General features: G+C 41.6%; 1 protein-coding gene across 5 annotated transcripts in view; it reads left to right on the top strand.

The window, feature by feature from the left end:
* The window catches only part of FHOD3 (formin homology 2 domain containing 3), a 3,141,544-nt gene that overhangs the window by 357,054 nt on the left and 2,765,770 nt on the right, over positions 1–18,720 (top strand). For all 5 annotated transcript variants that reach the window (XM_044064575.1, XM_044064578.1, XM_044064576.1 and 2 more), the window contains exon 2: positions 2,975–3,081. In XM_044064575.1, the coding sequence (XP_043920510.1) occupies positions 2,975–3,081 (107 nt within the window). The remainder of the gene's footprint in view (positions 1–2,974; positions 3,082–18,720) is intronic.

Below are 18,720 nucleotides of genomic sequence, written 5' to 3'. Positions count from 1 at the left end.
AAACAGAATGGTTAAAAGGATTCCAAAAAAAAAAAAAAAAAAAACCTAAATGCATCCAGTGATATATGTTTCTTAGATTGCTGGCTGTCCATTTGAAAGGGGTCTAATATACCAATTTTAATATATGTGCTGTATCATTAATTATGTAGTTGGGATATATGCCATAGTTTCTTCCCCTTCTGGTCAGTCTATTCTCTTGACTGACCACAAAGTTGATGGAGAGTTTTGGATTTATGAGCAATCACACTGATTATTTGCAGTGTATTTGAATGAGATTGCAAAAAGAGACGTGGAAGTTCTTCTTTTACACAATTTTGTGTGATATTTGGTTTAATGTATATAGAGATATGGTGGTGTTGGAATGCAGACAAGTTTGTACCAACTTAAAAAGCTTTTTTTTGTTGTGTCTTTAGTGACACTAGATGGTGTGAGGTTTGAAGAAGTGCTGATAGACTGGTGCTCCTGTCAAGTCACTGATCTTATTTTTGGAAAAAGCAAATAAATTGAGAGCTTTTTGCCAAAGCTACTTTCATCAGCATTAGAATTTTCATCTTTGTACATTGTTGTGCGATCTGTATATAGACAGATAGATATGTAATTATAGTTATAGATGTATAGATATAGATATTTATATAGATATACAAGTTTGGAGGTGTGGGGTGTCCCCCACGAGGGCTACAGTGGGACTTGCCCCCTGCAAAAAAAGTATGTGTCTGTGGTCTGCTGGAAATAGTTTCAGTGAAAGGCTTTTGATTTATTAGCATTCACTTGTAGTGGTGCTAATGAGGTGACATGTCACATCTGTTCAACTGAATGGGTCACCTCAACAGTTAAATCAGTTGGCCATCATATAACTGCAGTAGCACAAATTATTATTTTGCATTGAGGAACAACATGAAAACATGGCGCACAAATGTGCCACTTCTACCTGCATATTTTGGTAGATTTGTTGGTGCAGTGTGGCTGGAAGTAACCTCTGGAAGTGTATTGTTTGTGGTGGAGGGTAACAGTACTTAATGGTTCCAGAAGCATGGCAGTCCACCCTTTGATCAGAATAAACATCGGAGTAAGTAAAATAAATGTAGGGAACAATAACATATATGGTATAAAATGACAGGTCTATATTATATACTCGAAGTTTCAAAACTTCGAACCTCATATGATCGACACTATATGATAGAAGTTTGAAACATTGAATATATAATAAAAAATTAAAAAAAAAAAGAAAACTTACCTAAGCGCTCTGAGCGTACCCCCCCCCCCCACATGGGGTAAATATACCAACTCCGAGATCGCACTTCAGTGCAGAAAAGGGAAATCTTCCCATTCTGCACCATACAGAGCCATTTGTTTTAACCTTCAAACTTGTAAAAGTTCCATCATATGGTGTCGACCATGTGACATTCGAACTTTTAGTTCGAGGTTATAATAGGAACCGTAAAATGACTATAGAAGTGTCTTATTACAGGTGCAGGAGTTTCTGATCCTAAGAACACTTAAGTATCTTTATAATCCACAGGTTATGTTGTAAACAAGAACGCCAATAAACAAAAAAAAACAAATTGAAATTTTATTAAGCTTAAAAACAAGCTTTTCGTCGGCGCTCTGCACCAACTTCCTCAGAAAAACAAACTGCACCACACATTTGTCTCACTATAAATACATCACTACTCCACTCAAATGCGCTTCCTAGTGGCTCCCCTTTAAAAAGCACATAATTACACTTTGAAAATTTTTAACTAAAAAGCGTCCTAAATGTTCAACAATTTGGCATCTACTACTCGTTTACAGTCATCGATCAGCTAAACCAAGAGTTTATGGGGGGGACCCGATTCTTTAAGACTTGAATGCAAGGAGTTGATGTGGCAACTTAAGTTGGAAGCTTATCATTTACCTGGACTTAACAGTATGCTTTCCATCAGTTGCTTTCTCAAATTGAGAAGCCTAGTGAGGTGAAGCCCCCTGGAGTGACTTAATGCCATCTGGGAACAAATTCTTGGGTTTTACCATTTTTTTATTTCACTTCTGTGTTCACTATTTATTGTTTATATTAATGTTTATATTAACAGTTGTGGGAATTTTCTTTCCACTTTTATACTTATTTTTAAAATACATCATAATTTTTCTTGTGGCTATTGACACATTCGATCATTTGTATTTATGGTGGCTTTAAAATTCAATATTTGGAGCATCATAGGTTTACCAGCATTGATGGCAGGTATGAGTAGTAGATACCAAATTGCTGAACATTTTGACTGCTTCTTAGTTAAAAATTTTCAAAGTGTAATTATGTGCTTTTTAAAGGGGAGCCGCTAGGGGGCTTATTTGAGTGGAGTAGTGATGTATTTATAGTGAGACAAATGTGTGGTGCAGTTTGTTTTTCTGAGGAAGTTGGTGCAGAGTGCCGACGAAAAGCTTGTTTTTAAGCTTAATAAAATTTCAATTTGTTTTTTTCGTTTATTGGCGTTCTTGTTTACAACATAACCTGTGGATTATAAAGAACTTTGCACACATCTATCTGAATCCAGGAGTTTAAAGGCGCTGGGCCTGCAAGGGTGTTTTTTTCTCCAGTTTGTTTTTTGTTTTTTTAATTTTTAGAACACTTAAGTATCTAATTCTTGTCATGGAGGAAAGTTATTTATAATCTGACATCAAACAATTTCAAAGAATTGAGGAGAATCTCATATCCTTTTTTCAATAGGATTTCTAGCAAAAGCTCTTTCATTCAAACTCAATCTTTAGAATATGTTATTCAAAAACCAAAATAATGTAACAGTTCCATTCTGCCTTGACTAAGAGACTCTTTCCAGCTTTAGTCTTTCTAAACACAGGTAAGGTAGTCCATAATTAGTCCTAGGTACATATAGCTCATGTGTTCTTATTCCAGTGGTTATTTTTTATCACATCATTAGAGTGAGAGTTGCTAAAGCATATTGAATCCTATTTTAAAGTACTTCTGATGGGTTTTTTTCAGCTTGATGATTGTACTCTTCAACTTTCCCACAATGGCACCTATTTGGATTTGGAGTCTACACTAGATGAACAAAAAGATGAATTAGAAGGCTTCCAGGAAGACACAGGGTGAGCCATTTATAATATTATGTATTTATCTGTTTAGTTTGTTCTGCTTTTTAGCCTGTCTTTCTGTTTTGCATGTGTTATCTTTTTGATATCCGCATGCTTAGATTTTAAATTGTACGTAGTGCATGGAGCACCATTGTTAAAGTGAAATATCAGCTAAATGATTTCCTGGTTCAGTGCTACTGTAGCACGAGGCCCATCTAGAAGGGTGCCTACAATTCCTGCGCACTGTTAAGATCACGTATGGTGCTATCTGCTGAGAGCTCACAGTGCCAACCAGTAAATAACACAAGCTGAACATGAAATGAGTTAATTTCTACTTTGCTTCTATTTGCTGTTTACAACATTGCACTCACTAAAAAAAAGTATTTGGGAAGCTGTTTCCCTTACACAGGGAATACGTGAAGATATAAAGCAGTTTCCAACTGTATTACCAGCTTTCAAAGCTGGCATAGCACTTCCCATTGTTTTTTTCTGTAGCTAGTAGTATGGAGCATGTAAATCTCCATACACTACAAAGAATTATGATCGGATCTCTGATCAATACTTAATATTATGAATTCTCAGCATAGATGCCAAGATTTTCCCATCGAGATTTTCCCACGAGGTGAATTTCTTGGCATCCATGTTTCAAACACATAAGTAAGTTACGAATGGTGACCTGTTCATAATTCTCTATGTGAAGATTGCTCATACTGTTAGTGTCATGGACTGTAAAAACAGATTTATTTTAATAAAAATCTCCTCTAGGAATTTGTACAGAAATTGACATTATATAATAACTAAATTTACAGCAGAATTGAAAAACACAAAAAGTGTGAATTCTGGAATAGGCTCTCTTTTTCTCATTCCCTCTCTCTCTCTCACTATAGATATACTCTGTTTCAACACAGTGGTGTTATCAAACAGAGGTAAATACCTCAAATTGCATATATCAGTACAAATGCAAAAGTTACAAATGCAACGATTAATTTCCTCATTTACTTAAAAGCCCACAGGCAGAATTTCTCTCTCTCTCTTTTTTTTTTTTTACTTTGTTATTATTATTGTTTTTCTTTGTTTTTGGTGGTATTCTTCTAGTAAATGTAAATGCTCTGTAATAAAGATAAAAGGTTTTCAAACAGCTGAAGTCCTTCTAATACCTTACATACCATTTTTATCAGCAGTCAGTATTGACCTGGTAGTTTATGTTAAAATTGAGGAATATCTTGGAAAACTGAGGAGGTGAACAGTGTAAGAAATTATCACACTCTCAGACAAAATTGTAACCACGCATCTGTATCCAACATATTTCATCATCTGTGAGCAGTTATGATCAACATGCTTGATCTAATGTCTCAAAATTCATTTTAGAGCATTTGTATGACATGTACAAAAATCTTTCATAACATTATCACTGCAACTTTCAATATTGTGATAAAGACATTGTATGAAAAGATATATGTAGCTATGCCATATAATGATTTTCAACTGGAAAAAACTTTTAGCTACAACAAATTGTTAAATTTGTCTTTATTTATTTGACTTGTTAACTGGTTAGTAGGCTGATCCTGACTGAGAAAGTTCTGCACATTTCTCTCAGTTGTTTTGTACAGCAAAGAAAAAATATATAAAGATTTAAATAAAATAGCTTGCATTTTCGCCAAAGTACTAAAATTGGTGGACTAGTGTTTTTATTTTGATTGGAACAGACTGTAAGTTGAATAGTCTGTTACGTTGAATATGATAATTAAAAGCAGTAGCGTAGCTAGGGCAGGGCGAGATGAGCATCAGCCCCGAGTGCAAGGTGTTGGAGGGGTGCGATCAACCTAATGTAATACCAGCTGTAGTGATTTGTGTGTTGTCTAAACTGTAGCATCTGCTTGGTACATTGTAGCAAACAGTTTGCTACAGTTTAAAAGTAAAAAAAAAAATCTGTTTTTAAAACTAAAGCCTGAGCGGCGTGAGCACTGTAGCTCTATGTGCAGGCAGGGTATAAACTGTAGCAACTGTTTGCTACATTTGTAAAAATGCTTTTTTGTTTTTTTTAAATAAACTATGTTAAAAGAGGGTTGGGCGGGGCACATAAATGGCACCTGATTGGCTGGAGCTGGAAGTGGGGCAACAAGGGTGAGATCTAATTACAATAAGCTGATGACTTGCAGCTTATTACAGTGAAGTGCTTTTTTTTTTTTTTGCTCTTCACTTGAAGAGCTGAGGGTGTCACTAATTGAATCAGTTATGTTTCTGGTTAAAAACAAATAATTATCCGTACTGTTTTATTTTTCTTTCTTTCCAAAAACTCCAAAGTCAGGTAGCTGAGAGGTGGTCATTAATTGAACCAGCTATGCTTCAGGTTAAAAGCAAATAGTTATCCCTACGGGTCTATATCACATTGTCGAACTCTTAAAAGTTCGAATGTCATATGGTCAACACCATATGATCAAACTTTTAAAAGTTTAAATGTTTCAACAAAGATCTCCGTACAGTGCGGAATGAGAAGATTTCCCTTTTCTCCACTGTAGTGTGATCTCAGAGTTGGTATATTTAAAGAGTGAGGGGTGCAGGGGGGGGGGCAGCCCCCTGCTTAAACTGTTCAGGTTGGTTTGTTCTTTGGTTTATTTTTATTTATTACATTTTCAAACTTTCCAATATTTGATCATTTGGTGTCGACCATATGACGTTCGAACTTTTAAAAGTTCGATAATGTAATATAGACGTATCCCTACTGTAGTATTTTTAGTATTTTCCAAAATCTCCAAATAACCAATAACATTCAAAATGGAAGTCAGGTAGCATGTTACAAGTTTTAGTTCCATACTTCTACACAACACTTTTATTTATTTATTTATTTATTTAACATTTGTTTACCAGGAAAGTCCAACTTGGAATGAGCCAATTTTCAGCAGAGGCCCAGGGAGAAATACTCCAGATGCATGTCTTTTTTTTTTTTTTACCTGAATGATTTCTGACATAAAGTCAGTAGAAGGTTGGTAGGAGAAGATGCTGTGAGCTCCAGCACCACTTATCTCCAGACTTTTTTACAACATGAACAATACCCAGGTATGGGGAAGCTGGATATGAGCCAAATTTCTCTGATTAAAGTCCTATTTCCTTATAGCAGACCTTCCACTTTCAATTATGTATTGTTAATACTTCTTGTAGGGATTAACAGCCTTTAAAGAATGTTTTGTATGCCTTATCTTGTTTACACATCTATTCTTTATCTAAAAAGGTGAACAGACTAATGCAAAGCTGAGAGTTTCTTTGTTTAGAATGTCTGGCCTAGACTATTTGTTATACATCATGTTGTAGAAAGAAACTATTCTTGCAAAGTATACCTTCCTAGAGGTACCTTGTTGTGTATATCAGTTTTTGTTAACACTTTTTAACACAGTCATGTGACATTGTAGGAGAAGGGATTATTTCAGATACAGCTAGCATTTATTTTGTTCAAATATGGCATTATACACAGTTATTGTTGTAGGAGAGTGTAGAAGAAGGGGTTATTTCAGATGCAGCTAGTATTTGTTTTGTTTAAATATGGCATTGCACAGATGTTCTTCATGTTTCACTGTTGCAGTCATCACGCTTGGGTTATCTGCCTGCAGGTAGCCCTCAGTCGGCCCGAATACCAGAGTCTTGGGGATTTCTGTGTTGGATGCTGTTGCTTCTTCCATGACGTCAGGTCATCAGGGGTATAAAACAGGCAGCCGATGCCATTACATCAGTCTTTCTTGCCAAGAAGGAGACCGAAGCAGAAGCAGCTCGCAAGTGCCGGTCGGCCGCTACCTGAAATTTTCGTTTTTCGAGTTTCAAACCTGAAGTCTTCTAAAGCTAAGTACCCCGTTGGGGATTCTTTTTTCTTGCTCTAACCGATGTCAGAAAAAGTTAGCAATTGTCTTGCCTGAGATAAGCAAATATCTCACAGAGATTTTCATTCTTACTGCGTCACCTGTTTAGGCCCAGACCACGATGTCTCTCGCTGTCGGTTTTGTGCCTTGTTTAGTGCCCGAACCATTTGTCATTGGGCTATTTTTGTCGCTAAATTTTTTTGCTGCTGTCCTCCGTATTCTGAAATGGCTTTGGTAAGCCATATGACTACCGATCTTAAAAAAAAGTGCAAAGATAAAGACAGAGACAGACCGCATAGGTCAAAAACCGCCAACGATGCTTCCGTTAAGCTAGTCGTCAGTCTGCCAGTACTCAGTGAGGCACCTTTGCAGCCCCTGATGCCCACTTCTACAGATTTGCAGGCCTCTGCTGAAACCCATTCGGTGTCCGGTATGCCGTGAGATGCTTCTTTGACTATGGAACCTGCGGATGTCTCTACCTTGGATGGGTCCAGAGCCGCTGTGCAGGCACCAACTTCTGAGGGTGTATTCTGACCTACTAATATTCGCATTAAACTGACAACTTCTTTTTTAGCTAAAACTACCGAGTTTCTCAGGCCCAGAGTATGCACTAAGCCTAGAAAACCGACCACCAAAGCGCATGCACAAGCTCCCATGCCTCAAAAGCAAATGCTTAGAATGGTTGAAGACCCTAGCTATACCCCCTGTCCTGGATGTTGTAGATGATGTCTTTATGGAATCCAGTCTTACTAGAGACACTTTACCACTGGCCCCTAGAAAACCTGACAGGTACTACAGAGTACCTGATTCTCACAAATTTCTCTTTAAGAATCCCACTGCGGATCCAGAGACCATTTCCCAGGGGCCTAATGGTTTTAAGGCTACTACAGTCAAAAACCTTACTCCTTCAGACAGGGACTCCAGAGCTTTAGACAGATGGGGTAAGAAGGTATATACCTCTGCAACTCTTGCTATCAGGGCATTGAACTGCCAGTTTCATATGTTGAAGTACCAGCAACATATTATGGAACAAATTAAACAAAAAATGGTGTTACTTCCAGATTGTGCAGAAAATAAAGATTTACAAGAATTAATTAATTCTGCAAACCAAGTTTGTATGCATACTTTGCAGTGTGGCTTTGATGCCCTAGAAGCGTCTTGCAGGACTGCAGTCACTGGATCTGTACTGAGAAAGCATGCTTGGCTGAAGGACAAGGCTTGCCAGACCATGTCAAATCAAAATTACTAAATGCCCCTTTAAATCGGGATCGTTTGTTTGGCACCAAAGCAGAAGAGGTTCTTAAAAAGATGGAAGAAAAAGCTAAATCTATGCAAACTGTTAAAGAATTCTTACAAGTGCAGCCACCTAGATTCAGTAGGCATTGGCCTACAAAAAACTGGTCCTATCCAGCCCCTTCCAGGCCTTCACAGTCGAAACCCAGGAGAACCAGACCACCAAGACTACAGTCTCAGGGTATGCAGAGATCTAAACAATGGAGTGCTCCCAACTCAAAAACAGGGAGTGGCTGGTAAAAGTTCACAATGACTTGTCAATTTTCCTTCACAGCCCTGCCCATCTACTTGTGCCGCTAGGAGGAAAACTTGCCCTTCATGCCAAAAACTGGATGTGCATTACTCAGGATCGATGGGTTCTAAACATTGTATCCCAGGGGTACAGATTCTACTTCCATTCCCTGCCAACCCCACGTGGGTTTCCAGACCTTCCTCCAAACCAGTGGGCAGGGGCTCAAAAGAAAGTACATTCCCTGCTCAATATCAAGGCCATCCAACCTGTTCCAGTAGAACAAAGGGGACAGGGGTTCTACTCCAGATTGTTTCCGGTGCCCAGAAAAGAGGGCTCTTGGCACCCAATCCTGGATCTATCAATTCTCAACACCTTTCTGGTGGTCCCAAAATTCAGAATGCTAACCCTGCAACAGCTTCTCCCTATGCTAGCCAAGGATGCCTGGCTAGTCACCCTAGACTTAAAAGAAGCCTATCTGCACATCCCCTTAGGGAGTCTTGCAGGAGATATCTCCGCTTCAGGGCAGTTCTCTGCACTTCCATTTGGCTTATCTACTGTGCCCAGAATATTCACAAAGTGCCTGGCTCCAGCCATTGCATACTGCAGGCAGAGAAATATCCAAATTTTCCCATACTTGGATGATTGCCTGATTCAGGCAGACAGTCAGGAATTACTACTTCAACACCTGGCATTTGTAAAAAGACTCCTATCTTCATTGGGGTACACCATCAACAAAAAGAAATCTCAACTGGTGCCCAGTTAAAAAAAAATGTATTCCTGAGAGCAAGCTTGAACACAATTTCCCAGATGGCCTTTCTCACTCCAGAAAAACAGATCTATTTGAACAACTACTTCAAAAACACGGCCACCAAAACTCAGCTATCTGCAAAGAAAATACTGCAAGCCGTAGGGTTCATGGCCTCATGCATTCTGTTAATTCCATATGCAAAACTGCATATGAGGAAACTTCAGTGGTACTTAAAAAGTCTTTGGTGCCAGCATTCTCCGGACCTGGAAACAGTCATTGCAGTCATACCTTGTCTAAGGGCAGAGTTCCTTTGGTGGGCAGAAGCATGCAACCACAACAAGGGACTGCCTTTCACTCAACCCCTCGCTGCCCAAACCCTGATTACAGATGCATCAGACTATGCATGGGGGGCTCACATGGCAGGCAAATGCATACAGGGAAAGTGGACCTCAGGACAAATTTTCCTGCACATCAATCAAAAAGAGATGTTAGCTGTACAGTATGCTCTGACAGCCTTCAAAGAACTAATCCTTCCAGGACAGCTGCTGATATAAACAGACAACACCACAGTTATGTGGTACATAAACAAACGGGGGGAACCCATTCTTACCCACTCTGCAGGTTAGCCATGACCCTGTAGAACACAGCTTTGAGCAACCAAGTGCATCTGCAAGCTCAGTTCCTGCCAGGCAAACAGAATTCACTGGCAGACGACATAAGCAGAAATCTCCTGGACCCACATGAGTGGAAATTGGAGCCTAACACCTTCAATCTTCTAATCCAGAGGTGGGGGACACCAGAGTTGGACCGCTTTGCCTCCCCTGAGAATCACCAGTTGAGCAAATTTTGCACCAGGAACCGTCACAGCAGGGCCTGGAAGGTGGATGCCTTATCCTTCAAATGGGAAAACCTCTCAATTTATGTCTTTCCCCCTCTGCCCCTCCTCTCAAAGGTACTACTCAAGATCAGACAGGACACCCCAAGGGCAATTCTTATTGCCCCAGATTGGCCACGCCAGCACTGGTACCCACTCTTATGCAGTCTGACAACAGTGCCACCCTGGCACCTTCATCAGACTCCTTCTCTGCTGTCTCAGCAGGAGGGACAGATTTTGCATTCACAGCTGCAAACCCTAAACCTTGCAGCCTGTCTTATCCCCTGAATACTCCACGAGCAACCCTCAGCAAGCAGGTGCTGGACGTAATTCTTGAGGCCAGAAGGTCTAATACTAGAAAATCCTATGCTGAAAAGTGGAAAAGATATTGCTCTTTGAGTCAGTCTCAAGGAAAGGACACAGCTGTGCCCTCCTTACCTCAAATCCTTGATTACCTAGCAGAGATACTCCACAGAGGCCTATCCTTCTCCTCCATTAAAATTCTTGCCTCTGGCATCTCAGCTCATTATAATACTGAGCCACCTCTAGTCTCTCACCCTCTCATCAAACAGTTTCTGAGAGGGGCTAACAACTTAAGGCCCCCTAGGAGAGCACCCATCCCTGCCTGGGACCTTAACTTTGTACTGGAAAAGCTCACGCTCCCCCCCTTTTGAACCTGCAGCTTCAGCAGAGTTAAAATTCCTTTCTTGGAAACAAGCCTTACTTAAGAGTGTCTGGGTTACAGGCACTGATGGCTGTGGAACCCTCCATTATTTTCCATGCTGACAGGGTTTCCCTCTGGACTAACCTGTCCTTTATGCCTAAGGTGGTCTCCAGTGTGGCTCTAAACCAAGCCATCCATTTGCCAACCTTCTTCCCTAATCCTCAAAATAAAGGGGAGAGGATCCTGCATTCCTTGGACGTGCACAGACAGCTCAGGTTCTACCTTGACAGGACTAAACCTTTCAGAAAATCTGACCAACTGCTAGTCAGCTTTGCTACAGGGGCAGAGGGCATGGCCATTTCAAAGCAAACCATTTCCAAATGGATAGCACACTGCATCCATTTCTGCTACATGCACCATGGAAAATCTACCCCACAGGGGATCAGAACACATTCCATTAGGGCTACTTCCACCTCTACAGCATTTCTCAGGGGAGTCCCTACCAGGGATATTCTGGAAGCTGCAACCTGGAGTTCTGTACACACCTTCACCAAGCATTACCACTTACCTATTTTTTCTAAATCCAGAGCTGAATTTGCTACAACAGTCTTACAAGGCCTGCTAGCCAGCCCTAACTCCTCTTGAATGCCTCCACCCTTCCTCAGCTTTGGGAATCAACCCAAGTGTGATGACTGCAATAGTGAAACACAAAGAACATAGTACAGTTGTGTACACTTACCATAAATGTAGATGTTCGAGTGTATTCACTGTTGCAGTCCTGGTTTCCCTCCCTCCAGCCCCCTGTTCTTCTGTATCCTTTCTACCTGTCCTCTATATGGCCATTTTTTATGGCAGGGGTATTTACTTTTTACTGGTGGTGTTCCACACCATGTACTAGATGGGGCAAGAAAAACTGATGTAATGGCGTTGGCTGCCTGTTTTATACCCCTGACGACCTGACGTCATGGAAGAAGCGACAGCATCCGACACAGAAATCCCAAAACTCTGGTATTCGGGCCGACTGAGGGCTACCTGAAGGCAGATAACCCAAGTGTGATGACTGCAACAGTGAATACACTCAAACATCTACATTTATGATAAGTGTACACAACTGTACTTTGTTGTTGTAGCTCTTGTAGCCGCTCATTGGGTGTTATTTATATCACTGGCTGTGTATGAGGTATTACTTCAGTGTGTAATGTGTCTATTTGATGTTGCAGAGCTCCAGCTGTAGAACATATGGGACTTAATGCTATACCACCGTAAATATTAGCATTGCTTGATACATAGTAGTTCCCAGGCTGTTTATTCCCTACTATCTCACAATGCTCTGAATGACCTAAGGCTGCTTTTTCAGATTAATGAGTGCTTTCCCCATGCTTGTTTAGTTTAAGATGACCGATTTGGTTAATTCTTATTATTACCATTGACAGGTGGGTCACTTGTACTTTTTCGTTCAGGATTTGCAGAGTCAGTAGCTCACCATGCAGTATCTCAATTTTAATGTCATTCTTGTACGAGGTGCTTGGTTTCATGTACTAATCCTTACACTGTACAGTTATTAAACTGACTTCCCATCTAGTTTATCAGATGGATGTGATACATTTCATAGTATTTATCAAAAAGAGTAGGGGGAAGCTTTGTTAAAATGTACAAAAATCAAAAACATAAACAGTCAAAACAAAACAAATAAATTAATAGGAAACAAAAGTCACAGAGGTAAGAAGAATTGCTGACATAAACATGAGTTATCCATTCTTACCGTGTAACTCCTTATTTGGACCCCCCCCCCCCCACTACACACCTTCTGTTTCAGAAAAGAAAACAGATATTTGTTTAAACCAGCCTGAGTTAATCAGTTTTTATCTTTCTAATTCCAAATGTTAGTATTTAACTTATTCCAGTGTCTGTTGTGTAATAGTTTCCATATCAGCATATCAAATTGTGCATCCTGCAATAATAATCATGTCCATTTTTCTGTAGTTTCAGTAGTTACATTTTTCTAATACTCGCGTAATAACATGTCCCTATCTGTTTTTGGATGCAATGAAAATCATTTTCCAAAGGCCTTATCTCAGATTGTATTCTAAAAAAATGAAAAGAAAAAAGGGAAGGAGTTCATTTCATTGCACACCCAAGGAATGCATATTGCCTTTGTATCCTTTCCATTTTGTTATTTGTTAAAGACTTCTACCCTTGAATCAAATAAAACGTCTCCATTAAATTTGTATACTACAAGATGTTCTTCGTGTTTCACTGTTGCAGTCATTACATTTGGGTAATCTGCTGGCAGGTTGCCCTCAGTCGGCCTGAATTCCAAAGTCTTGGGTCCTGTGTCGGTTGCTGTCTTCTCTTCCATGACCTCAGGTCATCAGGGGTATAAGACATGCAGCTGATGCCATTTTCTTTAGTCTTTCTTGCCACGCGGTGCCCGAAGCAGAAGCATTTCATAAGTGCCGGTTGGTCGACTACTGAAATATTCGAGTTTGAGTTTCAGAATCGATGTCTTCACTAAAGCTAAGTACCCCGTTGGGGAAACCTTTTTCTTGCTTTTTACCAATGTCGGAAAAAGTTAATAATTGTATTACTTGTGGGAAGCAAATACCTCATAAGGATTTCCATTTATACTGTTTTCCTTGCCTAGGCCCTGATCACAACGTGCCTGGCTGTCGGTTTTGTGCTAGATTTAACCAACGCACTATTAAGCGTCGGTATATTTTTGCATCAACATATTTTGGAAACAGATTTAACTACCCAGAATTGTCATCGGATAACAATCCGACTACCGGAGTACATAAAAAAAACGCAAAGAAAAGGACAGAGAAAGGAGTCGAGATCCAAAACCAACGGCAAAGCTTCTCCTAATCCAGTCACTGGTTCGCCGGTACTCAGTGAGGCACTTTTGCAGCCCCTGATACCCGTTACCTTCAAGTCCCAGGCCCCTACTGACACCCATGTGGTGTCTGGCATGCCACAAGATACTCAAGGTATTGGACCGACGGATGTATCTCCCTCGGATGGGTTCGGAGCCACTGAGCAGGCACCGGCTTCTGAGGTTGTATTCAGACCTCAGCATTTATATATCAAACTGATGACAGCTGCAAAACCAAAGGCAAAGACAACTTCTAAAACTAAAAAAAACGATGCCTGAGCCACGTGCAAAGGCCTCTATGTCTAAAAAACAGATGATCAAAATGGCTGAAGACCTTATTACCTTGATCAGGGGTACCCATCCCCCTCCAGATAAGAGGCCTAGGCAAGACACTGATTATGAATCTTCAGATCAGGTTTCTATTTCTTCTGATTCCTCTTCTGATCAGGAATTATCTATACCTCCCTATGAGGATTCTGATGCTGAGGAGTCTATTCCATCTGCATCTCCTCCAGGGGATTATTCTTTTGGAGAAACCTTGCATACTTTGAGGGAGCATTTTTACTGGGAGAGTCAAGATTTCTCAGAATCAAAAAGGAGTCTCAGGGATTTCCTTCTTCTCCCTCAGCACAAGCCTTTAGCCATTCCCCCTGTTTTAGACATTGTGGATGATGTGTTTTCGGAGTCAAGCTTGACCCCTGACTCCTTACCTCCGGCTCCCAGTAAGCCTGACAGATATTACAGGGTCCCTGGCTCACATAAATTTATATTTAGAAATCCTGCTGCTGACCCTGAAACTATTTCATAGGGTCCAAAGGGAGTTAAGGCCTCAACAGCAAAAAACCCTACCCCCTCTGACAGAGATTCAAGGGCACTACACAGATGGGGAAAAAAGGTTTATACATCTGCAACCTTGGCAGTCAGGGCCTTAAACTGTCAATTTCACATGCTTAAGTACCAACAACTTGTTATGGGATTGCTGAAACAGAAAATGATGTTGATTTCAGAATGTGCAGAAAATAAAGAATTGCAGGAATTATTGCAGGCAGCTGAACAAGTTGGAAAGCATACTTTGCAATGTGGTTTTGATTCCTTAGAGGCCTCCTGCAGGGCCGCAGCTACTGGATCTGTGATTAGGAGACATGCCTGGTTAAAGGAACAAAATTTGCCTGATGATGTTAAAGCTAAATTGCTAGATGCACCTTTACAGCATGATTCTTTGTTTGGTATTAAGGCAGAGGAGGTTTTAAAGAAAATGTAAGACAAAGCTAAGTCTATGCAAACTGTTAAAGACTTATTACAAGTGCAGCCACCAGGATTCAGTAGACACTGGCCTACAAAAAAATTGGTCCTTTCCTGTGTCAGACAGAGCTCAAGGGGGCAAGTCCAGATGCCCAAAGGGTTCCAGATACCAGGCGCAAGATTCATACAGGTCAAAGCAATGGGGTGCATCTACCTCCAAATCAGGGGGAGATAAAGCGCAAACCTACAGAAAACAGTCCCAATGACTTCTCTCTGCCTACACCAAGCACTTATCTTTTGACAGCACCCTCAGGGGGAAAATTAGCACTTTTTGCTCAAAATTGGCAGTTAATAACCCAGGTCAAGTGGGTACTAAACATAGTATCACAGGGATACAGATTCCATTTCCACACTCTGCCAATGGCAAATGGTTGGCCAGATCTGCCCAAAAATCAATGGGCAGAGGCACAGAAACAGGTTACGTCCCTTGTGGATATGGGGGCCATTCAATCAGTACCAGAACAGGAAAAAGGACAAGGTTTTTACTCAAGACTGATGTTCATCGTGCATTACAGCTGCAGTAATCGCATATGGGTTTTCAGCCGTCAGGCGGTCCCTCGGTCGGCCGAATTCCAAAGTCTTGGTCCGGCGTCGGTTGTTGTCGCGTACTCTTCTGACGTCAGGAAGGCTAGAGTATATAAGACACAGCCGACACCATCTTCTTCAGTCTTTTTTGCCGCGCGGTGCCCGAAGCAGAAGCAGTTCGCAAGTGCCGGTCGGCCAGCTCCTGAATTACGAAAACTTTTGGAACCGAAGTCTTCATTAAAGCTAAGTACCCCGTTGGGGAATCTTTTCTTGCCTCAGACCGATGTCAGAAAAAGTTAATAATTGTATTTCTTGTGGGAAGCAAATACCGCATAAGGATTTCCATTCCCTTTGCATACCTTGTTTGGGCCCAGACCACGACGTCTCGGGCTGTCGCTTTTGCGCTACCTTCAATAAACGCACTATCAAGCGTCGGGCGGAGTTCGCCCAGCACTTTTTTGGTAAAGCGTTTAATTATAAAATGTTGTCGGATACTCCGACTACCGCTTTGTCTAAAAAACGCAAAGAAAAGAACCGCCAGACGAGGACCGCGGTCTCCACCGACACCACGCCGAAGCAGGCTCCACGTGGCCCGGTTCTCAGTGAGACGCCTTTGCAGTCCCTGACTACCGACGACACTCCCTCGGCGGGGTCTTCTGTACCCGAGACCGCTGGTTCTTCGGCCCTTTCCCAGACTACAACCGAAGCCCCTGCATATGTCGAGCCTACCAATGTGGACAGATCTACATCCACCCATGGTGTATTTAGGCCTTCATCATCTTTCTCTATCAAGGCCTTCACTAAATCCAAAACAGCCAGGCACCATACTAGGCCGGCTACACAAGGCCCATCACCTGGGCCCATGCCTAAGAAGCACATGCTTAAAATGGCTGAGGACCTTATCACTCTTATCAGAGGCTCCCAGGCCCCTCCAGACAAGAGACCCAGAGTAGAGGAGGATTCTCCTACTTCAGACCAGGGATCCATTTTATCAGAACATTCTGATGCTGAAGAACACTCTTATTCCCCTTTTGAGGATTCAGATGCAGAGCAGTCTATTCCTTCTGTATCCCCCCCTGAGGATTTTTCTTTTGGGGAAACCTTACACTCTTTGAGAGAGCACTTCCACTGGGAAGGCCAAGACTTTTCAGACTCCAAGAAAAGGCTTTGGGAATTTCTCTGGTTACCTCAACATAGACCTTTGGCTATTCCTCCTGTTTTGGAGGTATTGGATGATGTTTACTCGGAGGCCTGCCTTAATCCTGATTCTCTGCCTCCTGCACCAGTTAAGCCGGATAGGTATTACAGAGTACCTAATTCTCATCAGTTCCTCTACAAAGGCCATAATGCAGACCCTGAAACTATTTCTCAAGGCCCTAAAGGAATTAAGGCCTCCACGGCCAAGAATCCACTTCCTGCGGAAAGGGAATCCAGATCTCTAGAAAGGTGGGGTAAGAAGGTTTATACCTCGGCCACCCTAGCCATGAGGGCCTTAAACTGCCAGTTTCATATGATTAAATATCAACAATTCATGTTATCACAATTAAAGACCAAAATGTCACAGCCTGAACAACCAGATATAAAAGAGTTGCAGGATATGATGCATAGTGCAGAGCAAGTGGGTAAGCACACTTTACAATGTGGTTATGATGCCCTAGAGGCCTCCAGCAGATCGGCCGCTACAGGATCAGTCATTTGCAGACATGCATGGCTTAGGGAACAAAATCTGCCAGACCATGTGAAAGCAAAAATTCTGGATGCACCTTTACATAAGGATGTCCTTTTTGGTGCTAATGCTGAGGATATATTACGTAAAATGGAAGAAAAAGCAAAATCTATGCAAACTGTCAAAGCTTTCTTACAGGTTCAGCCACCACGGTTCAGCAGGAATTGGCCTTCAAAAAACTGGTCCTTTCCAACCACTGACAAGCCCCAAAGAGGCAGATACAGACGCAGAAGGGGCAGAGGACAAGCCCAAGGATCCTATAGAGGCAGACAATGGCAATCACCAGCACCAAGAGGTGGTGACGACAGTGCACAGCAGTACAGGAAACAGACTCAATGACTCCCTCATTTCCATGCCAAGCAAAATTCAACTGGCAGCACCTTTGGGAGGGAAACTGGCACTATTTGCAAACAATTGGCATATTGTCACAACAGACAAATGGATTCTGGACATTATAAACAGAGGCTACAAATTCCATTTTCACACTCTTCCAAAAATGAGAGGCATGCCAAATCTACCACAAAATCAAAGGGTAGAGGCACAACTACAAATTACAAAGCTCCTAAACATGAGGGCTATACAAAGGTACCTACGCACCAACAAGCACAAGGTTTTATTCAAGGCTTTTTCTGGTGCCAAGAAAGGAAGCGACTGGAGACCCATACTGGACTTATCCATCCTAAACACATTTCTTCTCGTGCCAAAATTCAAGATGCTCACATTACAGCAACTCCTTCCCATGCTGGGCAAGGGGTTCTGTCTGGTAACATTGGACCTCAAGGAGGCATACCTGCATGTCCCAATCAGACAAAGTTGCAGAAGATACCTCAGATTTCTTGCAGGTTCAAACCACTATCAATTCTCTGCATTGCCCTTTGGCTTATCTACTGCGCCCAGAGTATTCACCAAGTGCCTGGCATCAGTGATTGCATACTGCAGACTTCAAGGGATACAAATTTACCCTTATCTGGACGACTGCCTGATCCAAGCAGACAGCAAACACATACTTCTGAAACACCTGGCATATGTGACACGGTTACGGCTTTCTCTGGGATACACCATCAACAAGGAGAAATCAAAGCTAACACCCTCTCAGAAAATAACCTTCCTGGGTGCCAACTTGGACACAAACACCCAGATGGCTTACCTTACGCCAGAAAAACAAGGGCAACTATCTCATTACTTCAAAATACTTTCAAAAAGTACCAGGCTTACTGCAAGGAAAATCCTGCAGGCTCTGGGATTCATGGCATCTTGCATTCTTCTAATCCCATGCGCAAAGCTGCACATGAGGAAACTTCAATGGTACCTAAAAAATCTATGGTCTCAACACAGTCACAGCTTGGAAGCGGAGATTCCAATAATTCCCTGTCTTCAAAAGGAATTCATATGGTGGGCCCAAGCATGCCAAGTAAACACAGGCCTCCCATTCTGCAAGCCTCAAGCTACACAAGTCATAACCACAGACGCTTCAGATTACGCCTGGGCAGCGACATGAAGGACAGGTGCATTCAGGGCAGATGGCCCCAAAAGAAAAGCACCTTCACATCAATCAAAAAGAAATGCTGGC

The sequence above is a fragment of the Protopterus annectens genome, chromosome 3.part0 (assembly GCF_019279795.1).
Source record: "Protopterus annectens isolate FY-2018-M chromosome 3.part0, PAN1.0, whole genome shotgun sequence".
Lineage (NCBI taxonomy): Eukaryota > Metazoa > Chordata > Ceratodontiformes > Protopteridae > Protopterus > Protopterus annectens.
The sequence above is the reverse complement of the archived record's forward strand: the minus strand, read 5'-3'. Positions and strand labels throughout refer to the sequence as shown.